General features: G+C 43.9%; 1 protein-coding gene across 2 annotated transcripts in view; it reads right to left on the bottom strand.

The window, feature by feature from the left end:
• FHL2 (four and a half LIM domains 2) overlaps positions 1-27,578 on the bottom strand; it is a 403,193-nt gene that overhangs the window by 176,138 nt on the left and 199,477 nt on the right. For both annotated transcript variants that reach the window (XM_078657994.1, XM_078657995.1), the window contains exon 2: positions 432-615. In XM_078657994.1, coding sequence (XP_078514120.1) covers positions 432-587 — 156 coding nt within the window. In that variant the 5' untranslated portion in view covers positions 588-615. The remainder of the gene's footprint in view (positions 1-431; positions 616-27,578) is intronic.

Raw genomic sequence — 27,578 nt, 5'->3', positions numbered from 1 at the left:
AACTCTACTTTGATGCTCCAGAGCTCACCCATAGGTTACTTCTTCCTACTAGTGGCAAAGGGTATATTGCTTCCAGACATGTTCGTGGGTGGAGCTACATGACTCAAAATCCTTTCCGCTCGGCTCTCAGCCGACATCTTTTTGGTCATCAAAGCTCCTTCAATGGACGGTGGTCAATGTATTTCTTTACTAATAAACGTTAAAGGTTTGAGCCCTCTTGGGTCATGCATGGTTCTGCTAATACCCTGATATTTCTCTAGATGTAATGTTTGTGCCAACCTAGGTTTTTCTAACTGATCTTTCTTTAGAGGTTCCTCAGTAAATCCTCAGCCATTGAGCACCTGTAGTAGGCCATGAAGTTTACACTAGATCAGAATAAGTATGGTCACCGATAATGAAAGGAGTATGAATGTATAAAAATGGGGAACTACCTTGCCGTCGCAGCCAATTGGTTTCTTGCATTCTTCACACGCGTTGGAGTAAAGGCTCTCGTAGCATTTTACGCAATACGGGTTTTCATCTCTGAGGATGTACTTCTTTCCAAACAAGGACTCCTTGCAGTAATGGCAGTCAAATCGTTCTGTCATTTTGACGCCTCAGTTTGTCCAACAGTTCCTTTGAAAGAAAACAGACAGATTCATGCACATTTGCTCACTTTTTGTTTTAATTTTTTACTGTTTGCCACGTGTAACACAATTATTAGCCTCGCATTAATCTGCTTCTTAAATAAGTTAAATAATGCACACTAGGATGACATGTCAGGGTGATTGTCAAACTTTGATTCAGTAAAGAGAACAAGTTAGGCAAATGTCTCCCAATTTCAGTGGTTATAATCTTCAAATGCAGGATTTGCCTGTGTACAGTGTACACCATATTTGTTCCACTAAGCTTTTGCACTAGGTAAAAGGGATGAACGTGTATGACTCCACTGAAGATCATTACAAAATGGCAACAGACCTGACTAAGCCAATCAATATATGTTTTTAGTATAGTGTGATCTTGAGGGGACAGTAAATTGTTCATTGTGGACTAAGTAAAATTGCTTTAAGTCAATGCATTATGGTTGTGTTGGTATTTCACAAATGAAAAACTCTGCCTGCTAGTTCTGAAACATATGCAACAATGTACGAAGTAGCACTCAAATTAAAGGATACAGTATTCATTTGGGGTTGAAAGTATATGATTAAAAAAACACCTCTGAAGTACAGTTACTTACGTTTTGATTTTTGATCAGCGCATGATTAAAGTGCAGCAGTTTACTTTTTTGTGAATTCCTTTAGACACATATTGATAGTAAAAAAGATCCTGAATTGTTTTAACCGACACGTGTTTCGCTCACTATGGTAGCGGAGATTAGAGGTTTCTCAAAACTAAAAACAAACATATAGTATACATATCTGTGGACAGATACCCTGGCATTTTAATATATAAGCTCATAACCTTTGTGCATAAAAACGTGCTGGTCACTATTGCGCATGTAGAAAAAGTGACAAAAACGTGAACCAGCTGTGAAAATAAAGCATATTGCATCATGTGTGTTGAACCTACATGCCATACTGTGGGTAGTCTAAATTCACTGGGAACATGAAGCTATAGTTTATTTGAAGATCATCCATATGTAGTGCACTTTGAACTTTAGCAGGATATTTTTTTTGCCGATAGTGTGCAATCTAATGAAAAGGTAGCACTGTTTGTTGTGTTAATCCATATGGCATATCATAGGGAAAGTAATGCTTGGGTGGGCAAACCGATATCAAATATTGAAGCAAACCATGAAGGATGTAGAAAATGTTTTCTGCTCAGAAAGCTGTGAGCTAAGGAATCAGATCTAGTCAACCTCCTCCAGGCATTGGCTTTTTTTGTTGTTGCTTTGGAACCATCACACATTGGCTTGTGATGTTGTCTGTCATATCCCGGATCAGCCAACAGAAGTACTTTGGTGTCACTGATTTTTTATTGGCTATTTAAGGTGTGTTCTTCAACCCCTATTAGAATGTACGAGCGACTCTTTTACAGTCTTTAAGTGGCCCTCTAGGAAATGACTGCTGACCATGCATTTAGAAATGGATATTACAGAAAAAGTGGTTGCCTTTGCTACTGTAGCATACATTTTTCATGTACATTCTCCCTAATACATAATCAAGCATTGGCTAAACAATTAACACGCACTACAAATATTAAACTTTTTGGCTTTGTCAATGTTTATATCCCTGGAAGCAACGTTTGAGAATGTGCCTTAGTCCAAACCACCCACAGTAAATTGAAATGCTTCCGAGCCAGCAAAGGTAGAACTTTGAAACTGTGAGGAATGAAGGGCCATATTATCAAGAACGGCGATAACATTATTGCCGCTTTATCGGCAGGAAACTGCTGCTAAAGCGGCGATAAAGGAACCTGGGCTTCTATGGGAATTCACAAGGGCATATTATCAAGCCTCTTACCGCCGCTTTTTGCGGCAGTTTCCTGCCACTAAAGCGGCAATAATGTTATCGCAGTTCTTGCTAATATGGCCTGTATTTCTTATCAAAATAATAACTATGTACGTTAAAAATGAAGAGATCTGTCTGCATGTGGTCATTTGTGACATTCTGGCTTCATGGATCGCATGGATTCATGGATCGCAGCGATTACACATGAAAGATTTTCACATGTAGGTACATAAACACTATTACTACTACTGTGCATACATAAAATTCACTTGAACCTTTAAAAGGGAAAGCTTTATGTTTCGTACATAGGTCGAGGACAGAGGACATTCACATTCTGCTTCCACTGCCCCCTTAACATAGTCAAATACATCTGAAGTGTTTGCCTGCAGGTTTATTATCCATTTGTATGTGTAGTGTGATTTCACCTTCGTTCTTATTGTATTGCGTGAGGCGCATTTTCATAATCCACTACACCTTGATCTGTGTGGTGGAAGAGCCCTGGTGAAAGTATGTCTCCATACTCAGTTCTGTCTTTCTTGTTGTTTCGCTTTAGTTTTCATTTTATCACTGAGCTTAGTAATGCCGTCAACAGAACACCCACATGCACAGTAAATAAGAACATTAATGAACAAGTAATGCACTCCCATTGTACAAAACATTAATTTGTAAGCTGAGGACCTTCAAACCCACATTTGATAGGGGTGTGGTACTTACATCACATGCTCCATGAAGAGAGTGGCGCCCCCCTATTAGGGCAGAGGAGCGTTGCCCCCTTGCTGCCAGTGCAGCAAAAATGTCAAATAAAACGGTAATAAAATGAACTACCGTTTTATTCTTCACTATTCCCAGCCCGAGCAGTGTGAAGGGGCAGGACGGCTGCTAACTGGCAGCAGGGGAGTGGTGCTCACTCCACCAGTTTACACTGCGCAAGTCGTTTTGGCTGGCCATCTTGCATATCCCATCCTGACATGCACAGTGTAAACCTCTCCATCTAGCTGTCTCAAAAAACTGGGGGGTCATATGCCCACATTTTCACTTCAGTTATACACTACCATTCCAAAGCCAAAATGTGTGCCATGAACATAGACAGAAAAGAAAGATTTGGGCTTAGGCAGTCTTTTCTTGCACCTGCGTAGTGTGACATCTTCCTCCATCCTGTGCGCCGAAATTTCACTGTATGCACCGTGGATTTGAGCAGGTTTGAGCACGACAACAGCGGCAGCAGCAGGCTAAGCTCTGCTGTGCCTCTTGTGGGTGTCAGCGAGCCTTGTTGCCAGCCAAAAAAATGAAATGTCGGCAATGAACACAGGCACAAAAAAAATCGGGCTTAGGCGAGTGGCTTTCTGCAGCCTTTTCTTGGGCCTGGGCAATGTTACATCTTCCTCCATCCTGTGTTTTGGAATTTCAGTATCTGCATCATGGATTTGAACAGGTTTGAGCAACACAACAGCCGCAGCAGCAGCCTAAGCGATTCCTAGGTGACAGCCTAATTGTTAGCTACAGCTAATAGGGCCCCTTACAAATCTAGGAAAAAAACTTCAACTTTTAGGGCTAAAATGTGACTTTCTCAACTCTGCAGCATCACCTGGACTATAATAGTACCTGTTCATTTTACATTCTCTCAAAACCCAAACTTAACTTTCAGTGGAATAAACTACTCCCCTCGGAATTTGGTGAAGCACACCCAGTGCTTAATTTCTAAAAGAATAAGTGTCAGGCCCAAAGTTTTGCACAGAAGTCCCTGGCGGTGTCGTGTCTTCAACTCAATAACGACAGACACGATATATATGTTTACCACAGAGCTTTATTATCTGCTTCTTGGTCGGTCCCTGTCCCTACTCTAACTGTCCCTTTCCTGTCTCTGCTCCTCCTCTTCCCTTGGCCCCCTAGCTCCGCCCACTCCCAACTACTAGACTGCATCACAACATTACATCTCCCCCCTTGTTAACGAAATTAACTTAGCGTCCAACATATTTGTAGTTCCTTAGCGTCCAACATATTTATAGTTCCTTAGCGTCCAACATATTTATAGTTCCTCGATTATCCACACGAGTTCGTGTGCCATTCGTTTGAGCTATGGAGACGCATCTCCGTTTCCGTTGTGTGACTTTCTGTCACCTTGCTGAGAGCATCCTTTCCTACCAGAGTGCATTTTTTGCAATTGCACGACATCTCGCGTGATCTGCGCATGCTCAGATTCGTGGTGATCTTCAATCAGCTTCTGGGTGATCCGCTCACCTTCAGGGTCTGAGGTGACTGTGAAGGGCTCAGCTTGATATCGGCAGACTGTCTTCCTTTGTGACTCTTGTTCACTTGATGTTCGATCTCCTTTCTGAGGTGATGTTGTTCTGGTTCTTTTTCGAGCACCCGCATGTACTTTTACTTCTTTTTGTCTTGTCCGGTCAGGGGCAACACTGCACTCCTGTTCAGAGTCATGTAGGCCAGACGTAAGGCGCTATCTGAAGAGATCGTCTTGGTTTGGTGTGGGGACTCAATTGCTGCCTCTGGTTGTCTCATCCACTCCCGCTCGCGTTTGGGACTGGTGAACCCTTGGATCATCTGGGCACATGTATGTTTCTCTCTCATCCAATGATGATCTATCTCTAATGCCATGTCTGGCTTTCCTTGCAGATTGACTGGCTGGGCCTTTTCTATCCGGTGAGCAATATCCACTATATCTGTTGTCCTTTTGTAGGCCCTTTGAGTCAGCCTCGCTGACCCCATCAAGGGTGACGGTGTATTATTTATGTCTTGATACACCTGTGACTGACATGACAGGTTGTCTTGTGGAGTGATTGAGTGTTCAGAGACATTAGTGTGAGACATGTTGCTCTTGACGGGAAGAATGTCCCCTGGTTCTCTGGTGTGTTCGGGTGATTGACGCCATGACCATATGTCGGGACCACGACTCGGTCGTCTCGAAGGATCGGACCGACATGCTTTCTGAATCCGAGGAGTTCTTTGTCGATTTCCTGTGAGAACGTTCCGTTGAGAATGTCTTAACCGGTAGATTTCTGAAATGGGTAGTCCGTGGCGAGCTGCTCTTCACGTCGGAGTTATCTTTGGGATGTTTCTCCGGGTATCTTTCTCGAAGTGTCTTCGTTGTCAATTCACTGGAGAAGTTATTCGATAACCGCGTACCCTGTTTGATTCGTGGTGATCTTCAATCAGCTTCTGGGTGATCCGCTCACCTTCAGGGTCTGAGGTGACTGTGAAGGGCTCAGCTTGATATCGGCAGACTGTGTTCCTTTGTGACTCTTGTTCACTTGATGTTCGATCTCCTTTCTGAGGTGATGTTGTTCTGGTTCTTTTTCGAGCACCCGCATGTACTTTTACTTCTTTTTGTCTTGTCCGGTCAGGGGCAACACTGCACTCCTGTTCAGAGTCATGTAGGCCAGACGTAAGGCGCTATCTGAAGAGATCGTCTTGGTTTGGTGTGGGGACTCAATTGCTGCCTCTGGTTGTCTCATCCACTCCCGCTCGCGTTTGGGACTGGTGAACCCTTGGATCATCTGGGCACATGTATGTTTCTCTCTCATCCAATGATGATCTATCTCTAATGCCATGTCTGGCTTTCCTTGCAGATTGACTGGCTGGTCCTTTTCCATCCGGTGAGCAATATCCACTATATCTGTTGTCCTTTTGTAGGCCCTTTGAGTCAGCCTCGCTGACCCCATCAAGGGTGACGGTGTATTATTTATGTCTTGATACACCTGTGACTGACATGACAGGTTGTCTTGTGGAGTGATTGAGTGTTCAGAGACATTAGTGTGAGACATGTTGCTCTTGACGGGAAGAATGTCCCCTGGTTCTCTGGTGTGTTCGGGTGATTGACGCCATGACCATATGTCGGGACCACGACTCGGTCGTCTCGAAGGATCGGACCGACATGCTTTCTGAATCCGAGGAGTTCTTTGTCGATTTCCTGTGAGAACGTTCCGTTGAGAATGTCTTAACCGGTAGATTTCTGAAATGGGTAGTCCGTGGCGAGCTGCTCTTCACGTCGGAGTTATCTTTGGGATGTTTCTCCGGGTATCTTTCTCGAAGTGTCTTCGTTGTCAATTCACTGGAGAAGTTATTCGATAACCGCGTACCCTGTTTGTCTTCCCCTTTACGTTGTCGGAGTGAATCAGTCCATCTTATACAGTTCGCTTCCTCTTCACACTTGTTTGGTGCACTGACATCTGTGCTACAGGTGTGATGTGTTCTCTTGTTTGATGTCTCCTCGGACTCGTCTCTAGAATTTGGCAAACAGTGAGGTGCTTGTGTGTGGTCGTGTACCGATTTCCAGTGTTGACGTGACTGATCCAGTCTTCTATAGTTTGCCTTTCTGGCGCGTTTGTTGGGCAGACTGTCATCTGGTCCATTGGTGCGATCTGTCCCACTTGACACTTCATCTGCTTCAGAACCGTTTGCACCATATGTTGAATGACTCCTTGAGGTTGAATAACTCCTTGAGGTTGTATCAGTGGCGCTATCGCAATCCTGACTCATCCTGGTCTTTTGTGTTGTTGATTCAGAGTATTTCATGTCACTTTGTCTCTCCCGTTGTTTTGGCTCTGGTCTGCCTTCACCCTCCCTCTTTCTGGTTTTGTTTGTTTCTTGGGTCTTGTTCCCAGACATGAGGGATGTCCCTTTCCTGGTATCTTGGTGTCTCACCTTCGGGTGCAACTCTCTTGATGTGTCTCCTGCTTTGACCAGCACTCCAACTTCGGCCTTTCTGATGATTTCCTTTAACGACCAATGCCCTCGAAGAATCTTGCGCTTCGTGTTAGAATTCGAACAGCCTTCGATTATCCGGAGCTGAACTGCTTCCTCATTTGTAAATGTGTTGAACTGGCAGCATTGTACCAGACTTTGCAACCGGGTGATGAATTTTGGCAATGATTCTCCTGTTTCCTGCCGTGCTGTGTTGAAAGCGATGCGATCATGATCCACGTCTGCCTGTGCGTGGAAATGGGCACGTAGTTTCCTTTGGAGTCTTTTATAGGTCTCTGTGTCCTTTTCAGGAAATGTTCTGACTAAGCGTCGGCCCTCATGACCTACCAGCTGGAGGAGTAGTATCAGACATTTTCTATCTCTTCCTTCACCAGTTGCTTCAAGAAAGTCATCCAGTGATTCCAGCCACCGGTTCCATTTGGGACCCAGACTCTGAGTGTCAGTCTGTGTCACTGGGGGCGGCACTTCAATGCAAGGATTGGACCGTTGGGTTACTTCTTCCACCGCCATGAGAGAGGAAGATTCTGATCTGTTACAGGCACAGGACTGTTCACTTTGTTTCCCGCCTTCTTTGCTGACTCTCTTCAGCCGAGATCCTTGGTTTGGTCGTTTGCTTTGAGGTTGGTAAGCTTCGCAACTATCTCGGTATTCGCCAGTGAGTGAAACTTGGATTTCTTGAGTTCAGAATGGCCACCACTCAGCTACCCTATGCGTAACTCTTGGCTCCCTTTCCTTCGAGTCGCATGCTAGCTGCAGGTGGTTGAATGGCTCTTCCGCGATGATGACTGGCACATTGACATTTTGTTCATTCATGCGTCTCTTCTGGACTAATACAGGTCCTCCAATCGCTTCGTTGATGAGAGAAAGCTTCCTCGACATTCATCTGCTCATGCTTCTGGATCATTTATTTATTAACCTCTGTTGCTTTTGAATTGTTTGTCTTCACATAGTGCTGAACGTTTACTTTGGCACTTGCCTTTGCTCGTGTTCGTCGCATTCGAGGTTTGTGCGGGCTGGTGCTTGTTTTCACTGCATCCCTTGCACTTGCCAGTGTTTGCTGTGCTTATTGGCCCTTTATTCCTTTCACTTCATGTTGCTTGTACTCTTGCTTGTTTACAGTCAGTGCGATCTTCGCTTGATTCTGGTAGTGTCTTCTTCTGGGTCTTCTGCAATTCTGCCCTCTTCGGGGTCTTCTGCAGGACTGCCCTCTTCAGGGTCTTCTGCCGTTCTGCCCTCTTCGGGGTCTTCTGCAGGACTGCCCTCTTCTGGGTCTTCTGCAATTCTGCCCTCTTCGGGGTCTTCTGTAGGACTGCCCTCTTCGGGGTCTTCTGCAGGATTGCCCTCTTTGGGGTCTTCTGCAATTCTGCCCTCTTCAGTTTGTGCTCACCGTTGTCTTTATTTGTCTTTTGCATTTGCTTATGCTTGTTTCATCACACTGCTTATATTGGCCAGTGCTTGTTTTCTTGCATCACTTGCATTTGCTTGTGATTGTTTACTTGTTTGATTCACTTCTTGTATTTGCCTAGGCTTGTTCGCTTGCCTCTTGTTCTGTTTGCCAATGCTTGTTTGGTCTTTGCCACTGCTTGCTTTGCATTTACCAATGCTTGTTTGCTTGTCTTCGTCAATGCTTGTTTGGTCCTTGCCAATGCTTGTTTGCTTTTGCCAAGGCTTGTTTTGCATTGACCAATGCTTGTTTGTTTGTTTCTTGTCTTCGCCAATGCTTGTTTGGTCTTCGCCAATGCTTGTCTGCTTGCGGCTTGCTCTTGCACTTGCTCGTGCTTGTTTCATATGCCACTTTTGCTTTGGCTCGTGCTTGTTTTCTATTTTATTCTTGCCTTGACTCAGGTTTGTTTGCCAATTCACACTTGCACTGACTTGTGCTTGTTTGTCCTTATTCACTCTTGTTTTTACTTGTGCTTGGTGCTTTTCCTTGCACTGCCTGACTTCAAAATGGCCGCTCATGTGTCTCACAGGGGATGTCTCCTGGGTTGCCTGACTCTAAGATGGCCGTCGTTACTGAACTCTCAGCTCATGCGAGACTTCATCTCCATTTATTCTCTCAAGGCTGATTCTTTCCTCAGGACTCACCGGCAGTCGGTCTTGGAGGCGGTGAGGCTTCTTCACCGCCTCTCACTTTCCTGCGTTGCTGCAGCATCCAGGTAAGATCGGGGTGGGCTCCCGACTTACTTTCTTCAGTCGCAGTCTATCTCGGCCGCCGCGTACCAAACCTCACGCATCCGGGGTGAGCTCCCGATCTTGGCGCCGAGTAGCGCTGGTCAGTCGTCTTTGGCGCTCGACAGCGCTCGTCGTTAGGACACTTCCCCACGTCCTGGGCAGCACCACAGACGCTCCTTGGCCACCAGAGCGGTAGGCAGAGGTGGGGTGGGCTCCCGACTTCTCCTCGTGGAGTGCGTGCCAACTTACACGCATCGGGGGTGAGCCGCGTTTTAGCACGAACCAGCTCACAGCTTCAAAATGCCCCAGCTCTCACTGGCGTTTTCTTCCTCAGGGCTCTACGCGATTCACGGATCGCGGAGCAGGGGCAAATACCGCTGGCCTCTTGATCTAGGCGGCGGCCTCGTGTCTCACCAGCGTTTTCTTCTTCTTTCACGCTGCAGGGGACGGGACGCTTCTTCAGGGGTTCTGTGGGTGGCAACTGCACCATCCCACCGTCGTCGCTAGCTGTCGTGTCTTCAACTCAATAACGACAGACACGATATATATGTTTACCACAGAGCTTTATTATCTGCTTCTTGGTCGGTCCCTGTCCCTACTCTAACTGTCCCTTTCCTGTCTCTGCTCCTCCTCTTCCCTTGGCCCCCTAGCTCCGCCCACTCCCAACTACTAGACTGCATCACAACATTACAGGCGGGTGCTATTGAATGTCGGAGGTGCTGAATATCAATGCAGCTTAGTCTTGATTCCACCTTTCTCTTTCATCTACCACCAGACACTCCTGCCCTTTTATATTACTCAATCAGCTTCTTTTTCATCCCCGCTTTCTTTGTAATTGTTTTGGTCTCTTTCTCTTCCACCTTCCTTCCCCCTTTATGTGATTTTCTCTCTCTTGCTGTGGCTCAAAGCCTGATGATTAAAATTCAGTGACTGATCTTACAACATGAATGCTGGTTGCCCCACCTGCAACCATTGGCTCAAACTTGGTACTGAACACATTTCACTGGATGTACCTTGTGTCAGAGATATACCCTGATTTTAAGGGCATGTTCTGTTGTTTATAGATTTTTTGTGAGCACTAATTTATTCAATTCATGTTTCCCTGTTTTGGTTTAAAAGGCAATTAGTCACTGTCAGTTTTTGATGGAGGTCCTTCACAAACGGCATGAGGACCTGCTCAACTTTTGTCAATCCAGCAAGTCACTCTTTGGAGTAATGACCATCTAAATCTGATTATTTGCTCCTTGAAGTGCAAAGAATTGTTTTTATAGTTTGCGGTTTCCCTTCCTTTTGAACGTTGAAGGATCTCCACTAATTATTACCACTGTTTATTCTACAGTCCTTATAAAGCACCATCAGCTCTCAAGGAATGGATATAAGGGAAAGCCCACTACATGATGCAGCTGTGTCAAAACCTTTAGGGAGCCCCAGTGACCAAGGCCTTTTTAGAGAAAGAGTCTGCGCATCCCCACCGTATCGAGAGGAGTTTAACCCTTTGAGCAGCTCTCATCTTCCAACCCACCTCTACTGCCTCAACTGCTCATAGGCCCCTCACCTCCTGTGGTGGGAGTCTGTTTCACCGCTGCCATTTATCCTGACCTCTGATTCAGCAAAAGCCCAAACAGGTTTTATACTACAGCATCATTTCTACCATATTGGTCTCGAGCCCATGTATTAGCTGACGCCAATATGGAGGAGCGATTTAAGTTACATTCTTTACCTGTAACTGAAATGCTATGAGTACTTCAAAGAATAGAGAAAATGATAAACTGCAAGAATTGATTGTAATACAATTGTAATCAGAGAGACATCAATCTATAACAGACTGAATAGTCTGATAATTACTTTTCACGACACAGTGACATCACTGTTCCACAATTACATTATAAGGGCAATTCACAGGTTATCATTGACATCTTGGAACCAACTCATAATTATATCATCAAGATGGACAGAACAACATTTCTGGAGGCATGGTAAGGGATTGTCCCTGAGTAATTGAAATCACTTCAATTTCAGATATTCAAACCCCCACTTTATTTCTCCTTCTAACCTCTACGTGTTGCCTGGAACCCCTCTCCAAGTGAAACCATCTATTTTCAAATCATCTCCTCAGAACGACCAACCTTTTAATTCTATTTTCACCTCCCCACCAAGCCTCTCCACTAAGAATTTCTATGTTGACAACTTAATTTGACTTTAATCTGGAGAAATGTGAATGATAATCTTGACCTTTCATTTCAAATACTACTACAGCATGACACAATAGCAAAATTCTCTTTCTACTAACCTCCTCTTTCTACCAATCTCAGACCTAATAAAGGTCGAATGCCTAAAGCTCGAACAAGTGGACTGGTCCAAATATTTCCTCATGCCAATTTATAGTCATCTCCCTTTGCCTTTGTCACTATAGCAACAACAAAAAGAAGATCATTCAACTTTGCCGCAGATGATTCTTCAGCCCAATCACAAGAAGTCACTTTCAAAGTAGAGATATGTGCTAATGTAAGTGCCATTTTTATCTACTGGGACAAAGCTTATACAAATCTTGTGCAGCACACATAGAAAGAAGAAAATTTCTTTAAGGACTGTTTTTGTGCAGGAAAGTGTCTCTTTCTGAACAAAAACAATCCTGCCTGGAACACAAGGCCCGTGCACTATGGCGCATGGGTGCCGGCATTGACACTAGGCAGCCAAATGTTCGCATAGATATAGGGCATTCCTGCCCTCTTCATTTGACGCAGGGCAGCAGAGCAAGTTGTCTTGCTGTGTTGCACAGCGTCATATTTTGATAAATCAGGGCCAAGGTATCTGGAGCCACCATCATGACTGTAAGGTTTACTTGAAATGCCTCTTCTTTGAAGTCATACACACTTTGAAAATGTTTGACTAATCTTCAGAATTGAACATGCAATTATTTTCTAAGTCTTAACCTGAAATGACAAGTTCACTCTCTTATATCAACATTCCAAAAACAAATTCAATCATGCCTGTTTATGGCATTTATTTGGGATGACTTTGTCTCCTCTCTCACCTCTGAAATAAAATTCTGTGGCTTCTGAATTTACCCACACTTATCAATTAACCCGGATGTTTAATATTTACTATAGTTGGTGAGATCTACTTTCCATTCTCTAAAAAATAACTAAATACTTTCTTACAACCATTAGACTTTGGGTGGTAGTACAAGCACTAGTACTTTCACACATTGATTTTGGCAATACTATAGTAACCCTAGCTGGTCTACAAAATTCTTCTTTGGTATCTCTTAAGTCACTTCTACGCTCACTTGCCCAATTCATTTCTGGACCAAAAACATTCAGTTACATTATGCTATTGCTGAGAAGGCTTAACTGGTTGACTTTTGAAGCCCGAATCAAATTTAAGGACATTTAAGGCTTGTCTTTAGCAACAACCAGTCTGTGTTCTCGATAATTTAAAAACATCTGTGGTGGCAACAATCTAGAAGATAAAACTGTCTTAAAACTTGAATCTAAGACATTTGAACCCAATTACTTGCTTCCTACTCATGTCTGTTGCAGCTCCCTCCCTGTGCAGTTCACTGATCAAAGACCTAAGGAGTCTAGAAGACTTAATATAATTCCAGAAATGTTTTAAACTTATTCGTTCAACCAATATCTCTCCCTTTAATCAAATAATTTTTTCATAGTCTTGTTATATTTTCCCATGTTGCATTCCCGGTTCCATCCAATTTTGCAGTGTACTCTATCTTACTATGATCTATTGCCACTCTACCACTGTTTCTGTTTTGTTTGTTTCTTCCTATCACCCTTACTGCCTCTTTTGGTGACTATGACTTGCAAATACAGACTTTACCCTCTTACCATCTTTTCCATTAATTTTGTCTGACAAGGCTTTTGTTTTGTTTATAACTTTTGATCCCTATTCTAATTTTCTTAATTGTTCCGATCATTTTAAACTTTTGTATGTTGTGTTAACTAAAGTCAAATTAAATCATTAAATTTGTGAATTCAAGTATTGATAGTGTTGTTTTGCAAGTTGTTGAACTTATACTGTATGTATTTTCTTAGGACAAGGTCTTGCTCATTGTGCCAGGCAATCAAGCCGGGAATTCCTTACAGAAACCTACTTACGTTTGTGGGTCAGATTGTTTTGGCCTTGTGGAAGCTCAGATAAAGTCCACTGCAAAACTGTGGTGCCTATATTCCTGCCTAACATTATGATTCCATTTCTTTGCTCCAGTCAATTATTAAATGGAAATGTTTAATCAAACGCCAATTCTATTGCAACTTATATCGTTTTATTTTCTTGCCATTAGCCCAACCCAATCAAACTAAAGAATTATCTGATGCAAATACTGGTCTTTTAAGTCTCACTTTATTTCACTTCTCACACTTTTTCTGGGATTATAGAACTGATTCACAAAGCTTTAGCTGTGTGTAGTTGTACCTTACTCCTCACGTTAGTGAGACTTACTCCGAATGCTCCTCCGGAAGTTGTACTTCCTCCAGACTTCAGATAGTTTCCATTACCACCCAATTCTACATCAGCCCCTTAGTTGCTTGAGAGAGTTTCAGTGGGTTGAAGCCTCTGATGCCTCAAAGCAGAATTACTCTTTGGCCCAGAGTTTACCTAGTGTTACAGCATTATTTACTTTCAAGTAATAGAGGTGTCTTGCAGGTATAATGGGGCGACTTCCTTGTCATGGATCCATCTAAGGGGGTCATTAGGATGGCGGGCGGACTTTGCCCGCCTGCCATCCTGACGGGGAATGGGACTGCCAGCCATAAGGGCGGGGGTCCCATGGGGGGCATTAGAATGTGCCCACCACAGTGGTGGGCACATCCCGCATTTCTAGCATTGTGGCGGGCGGTGCTCTCAGCACTGCCCGCCACAATGCTAGAAATGCATTTCAGCATTTGCATAAACAAAGCGGCAGGCCCCCCCCGTGTGCAGCCCCCACCCCTCCGTCACTCTGGGGGCCCGCAGGGGGCCCCCAGAGTAAAGACCGCATGCCTTTCTGCCACCACAGAAAGGCATTGTAAAATGCCCATTGTAATATGGCTGGCAGTATCTGATAGACACTGCCACCATATTATTCCTTTTCCGCCCCAGCCGCAAGGCGACCGGGGCCGAAAAGCGGTGGACGGTCTTTCCATCCGCCGAGGTCCCCCCACCATACCAATATGGCGGGGGGGAAACGAGTGAGGATGTCGGGTGGATTGCCCCCGCCCGGCTGGCGGTGGCTACTGCCAGCCTGGCGGGGGTAATCCGCCCGACATCATAATGGGCCCCTAAGTGTTTTTTAAGAGTTCAGACACTGCATCTGCTGGCCACACCGAACAATAAAAGTTCCTTGTGTCAATAAAGCGTGCTTTTACTGCTTTTGCTGGAAGAGACTTAAATGAACTTTAGATTGCACAATTTATTTTGCAACTTGTATTTAATTATTCTAGCCATTTCTGAACAAATACACGCACATGCAAGTTTAATAAGCATATTTACGGCAGCAGCAGATGGAAGCCTAGAACAGATTAAAAAGCAGAAACAAGTTGATTCTTCACTCAAACTAAATTCACATTCCTTAACTCGGAAAAGCTGACACTTGACTCTTTAACGCTAGAAATTAGAAGACTATGTGATATTACAGAACCTGTCATACGTAATGTTACATTATTGCAAAGAGAAATAGCATTGATACAAATGCGAATCTCTTATTCAGAGGTTAACATCAAATTCAACAAAGATGCTATTGTGGGAACGAGACCAGCAGTTGCTTTAGTTCATCAATCAGGAAGGTTTTACCTGAATTTAAGTAGATAAACAGAAAAATGCAATCTTTCAAATCTGCCTGAGAATAAAGAAGGTAATGATTGTCAGTATCCTTGGAAGAATTTATCCTGAGCTTCAATTTTTTTAACTATTCAAAGACTGAAAACAACTCACAGAATTAATTCAAATTAGAAGCACCATCAGTCCAAACCTAGATAATTTTCTAAATAATAAGCAGCCCCTGTGCTTTGCCGTGTTGCGACTGACCCAGAGGATTCCCACGCGGCACTGCTATTGAGGTAGCTCATCAGTACTCCTTCTATACCTTTAGGTATGTCAGGGTGGAAGAGGATCTAGTGGTCCTGCATAAAGTGTGCACGGATGCCCTAAGTGGACAGCTGACATGAATAGTGAGACATTCCAGTGGGCACATCAAAAAGTGAAAGAAAACACATTAAAAGGGGCTTATTTACAAGCCGCTTGCACCTCCGGTGCGTCACTTTTAATGTGGGAAAAAGAGATGTACTTGTGGTGCAATAGGCTTGTAAATTAGCCCCTAAATATTTATTGGCTTTGCTAGCAGTTGCATCAAAGGCCTGAACGTAGATTGCCGCGTGCAAGAGCGCACTCCCATAAGGCCTTGGAGTGGCCAAAAAATGCATATTTGCCGTTGTGCTCCCATAGGGGCACCACACACAGTTACCCAATGAGTTGAAGACTGCTGAAAGAAGCACGGATCTCTACAAGAGCCCCAATAGATTTTAAAAGGAAAAACACCCCTGTCTTCTGGGGTATTGCATCAGTGACCACAGGAGAAGTTTTTCTCTTGCTTGAGCACTTTCAAGACTAGCTTTGTGTGTGTTTTGACAGTACATATGACCAATTGAGCTCTGGGTTGTGAGAGATTGTCGGGCAGCCTGCTCCAACCAGTGCTTGAAATGGGTACTCTGTACCAGAGTACCTGCTTGTTTCTGAGAAGTGCCGTACTCTCCAATTAAAAGTATTACATTTCTTTTCAGAAGTGCTGGTACTCTCCCTCTCAAAATTAAAAAGTGCTGTCACTCCGTACCGGCCCATTTAAAGCACTGGCTACAACAGTAGCGAAGTAACCTTTCATTGAAACAGTCACAGTGTTGCAATGTTTGCTACAGAAACTAAACTACCGTCAATAGGTATGGGTTTTCAAAACTGACAGATGAAATATGCTCATATTTGTGAAACAGCATTGAAATGGTAATGCACAGTGAAACCAGTAGGCCATAATTTTTCTAAATGAATAACACACAATGTGCTTGAGGCATAAACGGGGGTATTTTGGTTTAAAGTCTACTGAATTACTAACCAATAAAGGTGCTTCACAGCTACGGGAGTAGTCTGTATGTAGTGACTTAGTCGGGCAACCCTGTGTGATTTGCAAGGCCATTAAGGGCCAGATATATAGGAAAATCGATTTGTAAGTTTCTTAAATAGTGACTACATAGGAATCACTATTTTGGAAATGAAAAAAGTTATGTATGAAATTACTGATTTCCGAATCGCTATTAGGAAATTGCAATTAGGAAATCCTATGCCATTCATACCAATGGGCAGGTTTTGCATTTCCTAAATAGTAATTTCCAATTAGGAAATCGCTATTTAGGAAATGCTAAACTACGGGCGGCTATGGGCATAAGGTCCCCTGTATTGCACCCCAAAATCAGTGGCGCACATGTAGAGTACACACATGCCTAGCGGCATGTGTGGGCTCCATTGCACTTTTAAACAAGCATTGGAATAGCCATTAGGTCTCGCTTTTGGGACCTTATAAGTATTTAGTTATGCAGCACAATATCCTTGGTGCATCAACATCAACTGTTGCATGGCTAAACACTTATAAGGTCCCAAAGGTGAGACCTATTGGCTATGCCAATGCTTGTTTTTCCTGGTGGCCAACCAAAGCCTAAGGAGGGAGAAACTAGACAGATCCTTGGTGAGTTGCAGCTACTACTGCTGAAACAAGGCCAATGGAGGTACCAATGGGTGAGGCAGACTGACCTCGATGGCAGGGCCGGTTTTAGCGCTGGTGGCCCCCTGTGCAACAATGTTTGTTGGTGCCTCCAAAGATCACCTATGCCTCGGACACTACACAGACAATCATTTATACATGTGTAAATCACTGTATGGGTAATGTTACATAAGACAAAGGACTACAGGGTGTAGAAGCCACATGACAACCATACTAGTAGGCAGTATAGTTTAATAGCTCACTGTTCTATGTTAGGATTTTAACTTATAAACTGCAAGTAACAAAAGGATCTCTCTGGCACAAGCAGTTACCTACTAACCTAGTTAACATTATGTGCACTTTGTGATCTGCATGGTACATGTTCTTTGCATCAGGCACATTAACCCTCTGTGCCACCTTTCCAGGAGTCAACACTTCCACTAGACAAAACTCCGATGTCTCTCTAGGAAGAACATTAATCATGAAGTTATGACATTTTTATTGTTGCTGAAAGTTGCTGGAGGCCAGGAAGGAGGCAGCAAGTTTTTTAAAAACCATAATAAACTTGCAAACACTACGCACCCACCCGAAATAGGTACCCAATGCGGTCACACTGTTCTCACCACCCTAACCTGCTCAAGGTTCATGTCACCTCAGTGACAGAGTCAAAGGGACTGGGTCACTGTTGATCTAGGGTGTGCTGCTTCGTAGGCCTGCCAGCAAGGCTGGAGGTGAACTTCAGTATGGATTGTGGTGGACAGGCCTTCAAGGTTAACCCACACTTGCCACTGCAAAGGTCCACCTGCTGGTGCTAAGACACCTGGGCTTCTAAGGTCTAGTGGGGCTTGCTAAGGTCAGCATGGGAATGTGCTCCCTCAGGAGAGTGGTCTGAGGGACTGGTCATGAAGGCTGAACCTGGCTCTCCGGTTCCAAATTCGACAGCTCTGGCCATAATGCCACATCCTCTCCCCCACTGAACACCATACTGCCCCACTGAGATAAACTCACACTGCCTTCAGCTACAACCCAATTGTGCCCCGCAATAAACACCAGGATGCGACTTAATTCAAATTATGCATTTGATAACAGTAATATGCTGCCTGAAAAAAAGTACAAGCAAACACTCATAGGGAGTGCAAGATTAAATAAAGCATGTGAAATGTAAGCAGAAACAACATGGTTACCTTAATGCTCTCTCACTCACTATTCAGAAATCAGCGAGTGGTTTTACCTGAAAAGTTAAGGACATGACTACAGGGCCCTGAAGGGAACCATTTCAATGTCCATTGCTTATATCCTTACTACACGTAAACAGTATGGTTTAAAAAAAACCACATCCATAAACACAGAAGTACACATTTTGTTTTCCAATCCACCCATCAACCAGGTATTGCTATACATCCAGGAATGGTGCACTTCCCCACCTGGGGACAACAATGCTGTTCAAAGGAAGATGAGAAAAGAAAAGTAGCGCTTCACTGCAAATTCTGTAAAGTGAGGCTGATGTGTTTGGATGTGAATAAAACCAATCTGGCCACTTTGCAACCACCACTCTGGCTTGCTTTATTTAGTTATGTGTTTATTTATTTTTCAAATTTTTATAACCTTTTATTTCTGTCCATCCCGAGGCTGCACTTTGGAATAGAAAAATGTCAGAAAAAAGGCATTTCCCGCAAGAGTGTTTTTCTTTTTGGATCCATTTCACAGGGAAACAACTAAATGAAAGAAGGAAAGAGAGGTTGTGAACCTTTTCTTCAAGTTATGGTTTTCAGTAAGTGAGGAGCAAGACAGAAAGAGGGGGAATAATGGAAGTGGGGGGTCAGCTGCCAGAGCAGAAAAGAAGAGGACATTGTCTGTGTCTTCTCTGGGCAGTAAGGAAGAGACAGAGTCCTTTTCCTTTCCTGCCCGTCCCTGATCGTCCACAAGAGCAACCACATTCACACATGTTGCCCCCTGCCCCCCTCAGAAGTATTCTCGAGCCTCATTGCGTTACAGCCTTAAGAAAACAGGAAGAAGGAGAGGCATTGGAGAGGCGGAGCAAGGCGCGCACGCTTGTGCGCGTCACTGCAAGCTCGAGGCCGCCACAAGCAAAAGCGTGTGGTAGCATTTTCTGGAGCCACACACTAAATGTCTTGCAGCGCATGCGCTGGCTCAGCGAGACCTAAAAAAGCATCTTGGGGTGCTTTTTTTTTTAATTGCACATGGTTACCATTGACTCTGAGTCGATGGTAATTGCATTTCATAAATTGTTAATTTTGCATTTAGAAAATGCTTTGTACATGTGCTAATAAATCGCAAATAGGAAATCCCTGTTTGCAATTTACTTTTTAGGGAATCTCAAAATATGATTTCTACTAGGTAGACATTTTGTAATTCTCTAAAGACATTTGTACATAGGAAAAGGCTGTTTCGCATTTCTTAATGGGCCAAAAGTGCGATACAGCCAGTTAAGAAATGCAAAAGGCCTTTGTACATCTGACCCTTGGAGTGTACAGCGGTTTTTCCACCTGCCATGTTATACATACTTGTAATTTTGTGCTTAGAATTTTGTTTTGTATTTATTAGAGTACTTTCCATTTTAAAAGAAAAGCACTGACTGGACATTGGTCAATTGAGTGTTATTTGCAGCATGGCGGATTTCTGAGTTCCTAGCCGCTCACAGCACCTCCCTGGATAATCCTTTGATTGCTCAGTCTCACTACCATGAGTGTCAAAGGCTAAAAGGGGTACTTGGTTACCAGTTTGAGGGTCCACAATATAGGTGGTCCAGGACACAAGAAGCAAAAGACCCAAAATGTCAAATGTGGGGCCCACTAACATCTAATTGCCCTGGGACTCTACACCCCAGACTTCTCACACTTATGAAATCTATTATGTATAGAATACATACATTTGAGAAAGTATATTCATCAAATCGTGAAAGACTATTATCAATCAAATTTTAATAAAAGCAAATAAACACATTGAAAGTAAATCTAACGACACAGGCAGTACGGTATTTGTAAATAATAGATGTTCTTGCCCAGTGTTTGAAATAATAAGAGGTCCAGAAAAAAAGAGAATGTTACACTTGATAAGAAAAAGACTGTGGTCAAGATTTAGTTACAGATCCAGATCCCACTTCATTTAGAAAGTCATAATAACAGCTGAATGTAGTGAGTTCTTAATTTGTTTCAGTGATTGCACGTTGTGGCCATCACGCCTATTTTTGGGGACTGCCTCTGATTTTTCATCATCAGACTTTGACTCAGAGCAAGAGGGAGAAATGAAGAAAATAAAAGGAAAATATAGGAAGGGAAATAGGGTCAAAGGGGGAAAGCTAAGATTAAATAGAACCTGTAAGAGTGAGATACAGAGACAGTAGGTATAGGATGGTGGAAGAAAGAGACATGAGGTGAAATTAAGAGAAGCCAGCCCTGGTATTTGGCAACTCTCTAATTTGGCAGAGCCAGTCCAGGGCTCCAGAAAAGTACTTAGGACCCCATCACTTATGTTTTAACGAAGTAATCAATGCATAGTGTCTAATATATTTGGATATTAATTACTTTTTCCTTGTTCACCAACTCCCAAGAGAATGCAAGGGAACTCTTTCCCCCCCACCTTGTGTCTGTGAATGGTTTGCAGAGTAGAAAGTTCACCTGTACTTGCTTAGCACAATATTTGTAGTTTCTTCTCTTCTACTACACATCCTTAAAGCATGGAGCTTTAGAAGTACATTCATATATTCATATATTTACTACAATACTACCATTTGCTTTATCAAGTTTTACATTTAGAAGTGCAGCAGGTGGAAAAGTTATTGCAAGTGTTCATGAAACCAAAAGGATGTGACATTCTGAGTGTTCACCACATCTGTATTGCATGGTCCCTTACGACTCTAATGGAGAAATCAACTGACTTTGTCCAATGATTATACTTGTCTCCAGAACACAGTTTGTCTATTGCGTGAATTTCACAGAATTCTTTTTTTTGGGGTGGGGGGAATTTTATATAGAACAAACTCAACCCGAAGGTATCAGAGCGCTTTACTTGAGCACCTGTTGCATTACAGATGGACACATTCATTTTGTTAGGCACAGGGAGAATATGTGATTTGCCCAGAATCACAGGATGTTGAGTGTCAAGGCCGAGACTCGAACCCCGTTCCCCAGCTATGAGGTCGACTGCTCTAGCTATTAGGCCACATCTTCTCTTTAACTCCACCACTGCAGAAATTACTAGGTTTTACCATCTGTCTGTCTTCCTGCCTTTAGAATTTAGCGGGTTATGAGGCTCATTCAGCACGAATAAATGGTAGGTATATGACACTAGGGGGCATATTCACAATGAAGTGACGGAGCACAGCGTTTGCCTTCTTGGCTTAATACTGCGCTCCGCCACTTCAGTAACACAGGGCTACACCATATTAACAAGAATACGGTGTAGCCTTGCTTTTCATCCTGCACTGGTGCTAATTGCGGCTGCCTAGCGCCAACATAGGCACTTTCTCACCATTGTGCAAGGGTGCTTGCGTTGCAGGGAAAGATTGTTTATGTGCAGGAAGGTATCTCTTCCTGCACATAAAGAATCACCAATGGTGTTTTGTAACTTCTATGTGTGCTGCAGAATGCAGCACGCATAGAAGTTGCAACGTGCCATTTTATTTTAAAGGAAGGGACACCTTCCTGCACATAAACACTCAATGGCGTTTTGCTGGTTCTATGTGTGCTGCACAATGGAGCACACATAGAAACACCAAAAACAAGGAGAAATAAAGCATTTCTCCTCGTTTCGCCTATTTACGACCAGGTTTTTTTTGGGCTTAATTTTGGCGCTGCCCCATATTTACGCCACCCTTGTAAATATGGGACTGCGTCAAAATGAACGGGTGTTGGAGCGTCAAAGGGTGCTTTATTTACAAGGCAGCGTTAAGCCGTGGCTTAACGCTGCCTTGTAAATAAGGCGAAGCCCCATCGCCACCAAAACACCATTGAAAGTGACCTGGTCGCAATAGGGGCTTGTAAATATGCCCCCGAAGAGAACTAATTGGCCCATCATGCCACTGTGCACACCAAGCAACTTCAGTGGGTGCTTACCTGACATCTATGAACTATGTTGCACATTGGGGATCCAGAGCAAGATGCTCTGGGCTGAGTGCATTGCCAACTTTGCTCATTCCCCTTGGCCTCAGGATGCACAGGACACTGTCTTTGGCTATGCCTGGCGAGCTCTCAACACAGCCTTATTCTGTGTTCAATGCAGTCCCTAGCCATGTCTTTTTTAACCAACTACCTATTTTCCAGGATCCTAGTATTTTTTGCATCCTAAGTATAAAACAATCTTAACTAATGTGCAGAGTGGTTCTTGTACCTTACAAAATTGCTCACATAGCAATGGGGCCTTTTAATAAACTGCATTTTGTAGTACGTTTAGGAGTATTGCAAAACTACTACAATAGTATTACAAAATGTTATTCACCAACCTATCAGTGTATATCTCTGCCTCCACCTCTCCTATCTTTTCTATCGGAAAATCCTCACACATGTATGTTTACTACTAAGGGGCCGATTCCGATGTCGGACGGACTCTAGTCCGTCCGACATCGGTCAGGAGCTGTAACCCGCGGTCGTAATGAGGCGGCCGGGGGAGTACTGGAGGATTTCCAGACAGTGGACAGGCTCTCCGAGCCTATCTTCAGCCATACGGAAATCCGAGTCGGATTCCTTTTCAACCGAGCCCATCAGAATGGCTCGGTCGGAAAGGAATCTGGACGGCACATTCCGATACGGGCGAAAGGGCTCCGAACGTCGTTCGGAGCCCTTCCGTCCGACATCGGAATCGGCCCCATAGTAGTAAATGTGGGAGGGACCAGGGAGAGTGGCTTAAAAGAAATTCATACTTAGTACTAAATGGGAGCGGTTTAAGGAGGCATAAGGAGGGGTTTAAGGATGGCTAGGGCGGGGTTTAGGGAGGGATATGCATCCACCCACAAAAGAGTAAACTCATTGCTAATCCCAAACTGCACCTCTAAAGTTTCTGCACAAAAAAAGGACCCCAAACAGTAATAAATTATTCCAGCTCAAAGCCGTAGAACTTAGAACCACAAACAGCTAACCACTAGTACTGGAACACCGTCCCATAGAAAATAATTAGGGCAGGGATTTCAAATAAAACCCTATAGGAGATCATGTTAAATTACAAAAAACTAAAGTAGTGAAATGTATAAAAAAATATAATGTAATGTTTTAAACATCTAAAACGTATTTATTACTCAGCCTTAAGCTGCAAGCCTGCAAGCCAGCTGAACAACGTGAGCGGCAACACCGGAGGACTTCAAGCCCCATAACACTTGGTACCACACCCGGAGGCGCTGATGCTGCCTGTGCGCCCGGAGGTGCTTTAAATTCCAGCGCGGCACCCGCTCTGCAGGACGCGCGTGGGCCCCTCCTTCCCCGTCATCGCCCGGAGGAGGCTGGGCTGGGCCACCTCTCCAACTCTCGTAGTTTCTGGTCACGACCTGCCGTTTACAAGGTACTGTCTTGATTATTAACATTTCTCTAACTGGATTACACACATCTTTACTAACTAATACCTTTTAGAATTAATTCCTGTCCTACTGCCTTTTGTCTGACCGTTGTGAACCTCTAATTCTCTTCCTTGGATTTTTTCACTCTCGGTTGCGAGCCGTAGCTTGGGGGTACAAGTAAAATGAGCAAGCGCAAGGGAGTGACGGGCACCTTTGTTGCTTTCATTATTAGGGCAGAATCATTGATCTGCCACGAGATTGAACTGACAGAGAGGCGCTTATCGCTAGACCCTTTACCTGTGTCGAGGCGCTATTCTCCAGGCATTATTGATGCGGGCACTGACCCTTTGTACTGCCCTAATCCCCCGTCAAAGGCCACCCTCAGCCTTCCCCTGAAATTGATACATCTATTACAATTATTCCATCAGGTACAAACATAGCTACAAGGTCGCAGACCCCTACCTCTCCCATTGAGGACACCGAGGATTCTAAGCTGAGAGACCCTATAGGGAAGCGAAGGAGAGACGCGGGCACCCAAAAATCTCAACAACAAAAACGGCCCTGCCAAAAATGCCCATGAGGTGCCTCAAATTTGTACTATCAGTACACAAACTGACATACAAACTACTGATACCCCCTCTGTATGTAGTGTTCCTGGGCACTCTGCGGTGGACATTGCGGGGGTGGTAACCCTGGACAATGTATTTGCACAATCAAAAGGCTTGTTTGATAACAGCCTTGCCTCATTTCGGGGGCGCCTGGTACATTTGGACTCTGCTATTAGCAAAATGATCGGCCTACATGAGACATTACAGCCTACTGCTGCCGCGGGGGGGAGTCTGGGTCCAGTGGTATCACACACACCAGCCACAGTCCCACTCGAAAATGTTTTAGCTAGGATAACAGCAATTGAGGACATGTTACATAGTGTTCAAGGAGTATATGCTGGAAATGTGTCGCATAACCATTCAGTAACGGATGGAAGTATAACAGTTCTCCCTTGTAGGGCCAAGTTCCCATACATTCTATACAACGTACCCATAGAATCAAAGAGTACCTCCAGGCCAACATTAAATTCCGTCCCTGCTCATGTTAAGCCCCCTGACACTGTCCTGCCACTTATCTCGTCCACTGTCTCATGCAGAAAGAAGAGGCGAACTTGAGCCTGCCTCCTGAAGCCACTCCATCGACCATAATTTTAGCAAATGTACCGCACCTCGCCCCGGAGGCAACCGAATCTTGGGAGGCGTTGAGAAACAAGGCACTCTGCTGGCTCGGGACCAAAACCGGGCTAAAAGAGTCCTTGTTCACTGAATTTAAAATGGCAAGAAAGGTGGGCTGGGTAGGAAGTAGGGGAAAAATACTTCCTGGGGACTGTGTTGTTCTTACTTTTAAATCAACACGTTTGGTACACAAAATTCTCTGCAGGCTTGGTAGTGACCTGATAGCAACATCTGGAATAAACGTCCTGCCCCTGGGGTATTTTTATCCCCCCAGGAATCAATCTCATCAGTCCTTACAGCGGAGACCGATAATCACTAATACCTATCAACAGTTTAGCTTACCTGTTCATAACAGGTTCGATATTCTACCTTCTTTAGAAGATATAGATTGACTTGTTTCCCTACCTACTCCTGTGGCACAAAGTAAGACCACAAAAAATATCGACCCAGCCTTAAATCTGGTATTTTTGGATCAAATGAACCCTATTGCTAACATCAGACTTAGTATTGAAAATCTAGTTGAGTCTCCTTCCACTTATCAAAGTCAGGGTCCACCTGATAATGTCTTACCAGGTGGCTTAGTGGCGGACGCTCATCTAGCTACTGATAATAACGAGTTGGGACTCCACACAATAGATGTAAACATTAGCCACCCATGCTCCTTAAGTGACGCAGTGACTCATCCTAAAGTAACCAGCGTGGATAAATGTTCTACCAAGCGCACAAGCAAGGGAGATCACCGGTCTGGTCTATTAAACGTGCTCTCATGGAACGTGGAAGGCCTAATCACCAAATTGTCTATCCCTGACTGGTTTAAACTCGTTTATGACTTTAACGTTTTATGCTTTCAGGAAACTTGGGCAACTGAAATTATACACATTAATGGGTTTAAATCTTTTTTTACTGCGGCAGTGCCCTCCAGCCACGGGACGAATATGGGTGGTATAAGTATCTTTATATCCCATAGGCTGAATGCAAGTAGGATGTTCCTTGTTGCATCTAATATCTATTACCAGGTCTTAAAAATATATATTGATAAACATCATAGTATTGTCCTTTTAAACGTTTATAATAATATCCCTGCCTCAAGTATAAGGGAAGTTATTAGGGAGGCACATGTGGATGTGGACATAAGCCTAGGGAATACATCCAGAGATCATTGTATAATTTGGGGAGAGGATTTTAAGGTGGGCCCCTGTAGTGATATGGAAGGAGGTCCCTGTGGCCTGCTACCCGATGGTATAGATTTCTCCCATTTCTCTCATTCTCCTGCCGGGGAAATGTTAAATTTGATGAAATATTCTATGACCCTAGGCTTTGTCAATGATTTGTGCTCACCGCCCATACCATTTAGTAGCACTTTCAATGGTCGTGGGTTGTTATCTACCATTGACTTCCTTTTAATATCAAATAGATACGCTGACAGAATTTACAATTTTAACACTCATGATGTAGCTTTTAGCGATCATTTTCCAATTAGTTTTACTTTAGAATTGCCAGTCTGAGCACTATCCACAGGATCTCTGCCAATTGACCCCTTAAAAGATATTGTTATTAACAGGCCCAACGGATATACTATCAAATGGGCTGGGCTAGACACCTTACAACTAACCAAGTCACTTCTGACTACTTCTCTAATTGTTTGGATGAGACGGCCACAGACCCAATTATTTGTAATTCCTTTTGTATTATCTCAAAGGCTATTCAAAACCAACTGTTAACCAAACTTAAAAGCACAACCAACAGTAGTCTAGGTTGGTTTGATTCCCAGTGCAGTAAGTCACACGCAGCTTTAGAATCTGCCCTGCATGAGTCGAGGAGAGATCGGGAAGCAGTTAAACGGGCTAGGGCGGCATATAACACATCTCTTAAAAAACGCAAAGAGGCCATAAGACTTGTTTTATGGCAGGCACTCAAGCAGGCTTCTGCCATAAAGGATATGAAAGGTTTTTGGAAGGCTGTAAAGGCTCTGTTCCTGGCCGCCAAAAATTCACCAACCTTCGCAAATACGATTGAGGAGGATAAATGGGTGTCTCGATTTTCTAGCCTCTACAGGAACAATGCCATCCCCATTACCAACGAGGGCCCCAGTGTGAGTTCCTGTAGTTACCTCCCTATCTGCCTTGATTTTGAGGTGGATGAAGTGATTTTGGCCATTAATGCTAGTGTAGTCGGTAAAGCCCCGGGTTCAGACAGTGTACCAGTGGACCTTTTTAAATCTTATCCTCTGCTCTGGGGCCCTCTTTTAACCAGGGTCTTGAGGGCCTGCTGTACACAAGGCTTTACCGCGACCTGGAGGGAATCTATCCTGGTTCCCATCTTTAAGAAAGGTGACCGCAACGACCCTATATATAGACCTATCTCTCTTTTGGATTCCTTAGTGAGAGTGGCCGGGCATGTGGTCCTAAACAGACTACAGGGATGGTCTGAGGATTCCGGTATCATCTCAGAACTCCAGTATGGATTCCCTAAAGGCATAGGCACTGTGGAACAGGGCTTGAACTTGAGCCTTATAATGGGAAAACGCACTCAGGCAAAAAGCGGTAGTCTTTTTATGTGCTTTGCTGACCTGAGCTCGGCGTTCAACTGCGTTAACCACCAGAAGCTTTGGTGTATTTTAGAGGACATGGGGTGGAAACTCAAATAGTCAACTTCTTAAAACAGCCCTACTTAGAGGCCAGGGTTCGCTATGGCAGAAACGGTGAGCTCAGCCACAGCTTCCCTGTTAAAAAGAGGGTGAAGCAGGGGTGTGTGCAAGCTCCACTCCTCATTACCCTCTACACAAATAG

The sequence above is a fragment of the Lissotriton helveticus genome, chromosome 8 (genome assembly GCF_964261635.1).
Source record: "Lissotriton helveticus chromosome 8, aLisHel1.1, whole genome shotgun sequence".
NCBI lineage: Eukaryota > Metazoa > Chordata > Amphibia > Caudata > Salamandridae > Lissotriton > Lissotriton helveticus.
This window is presented reverse-complemented; position numbering and strand designations above follow the sequence as displayed.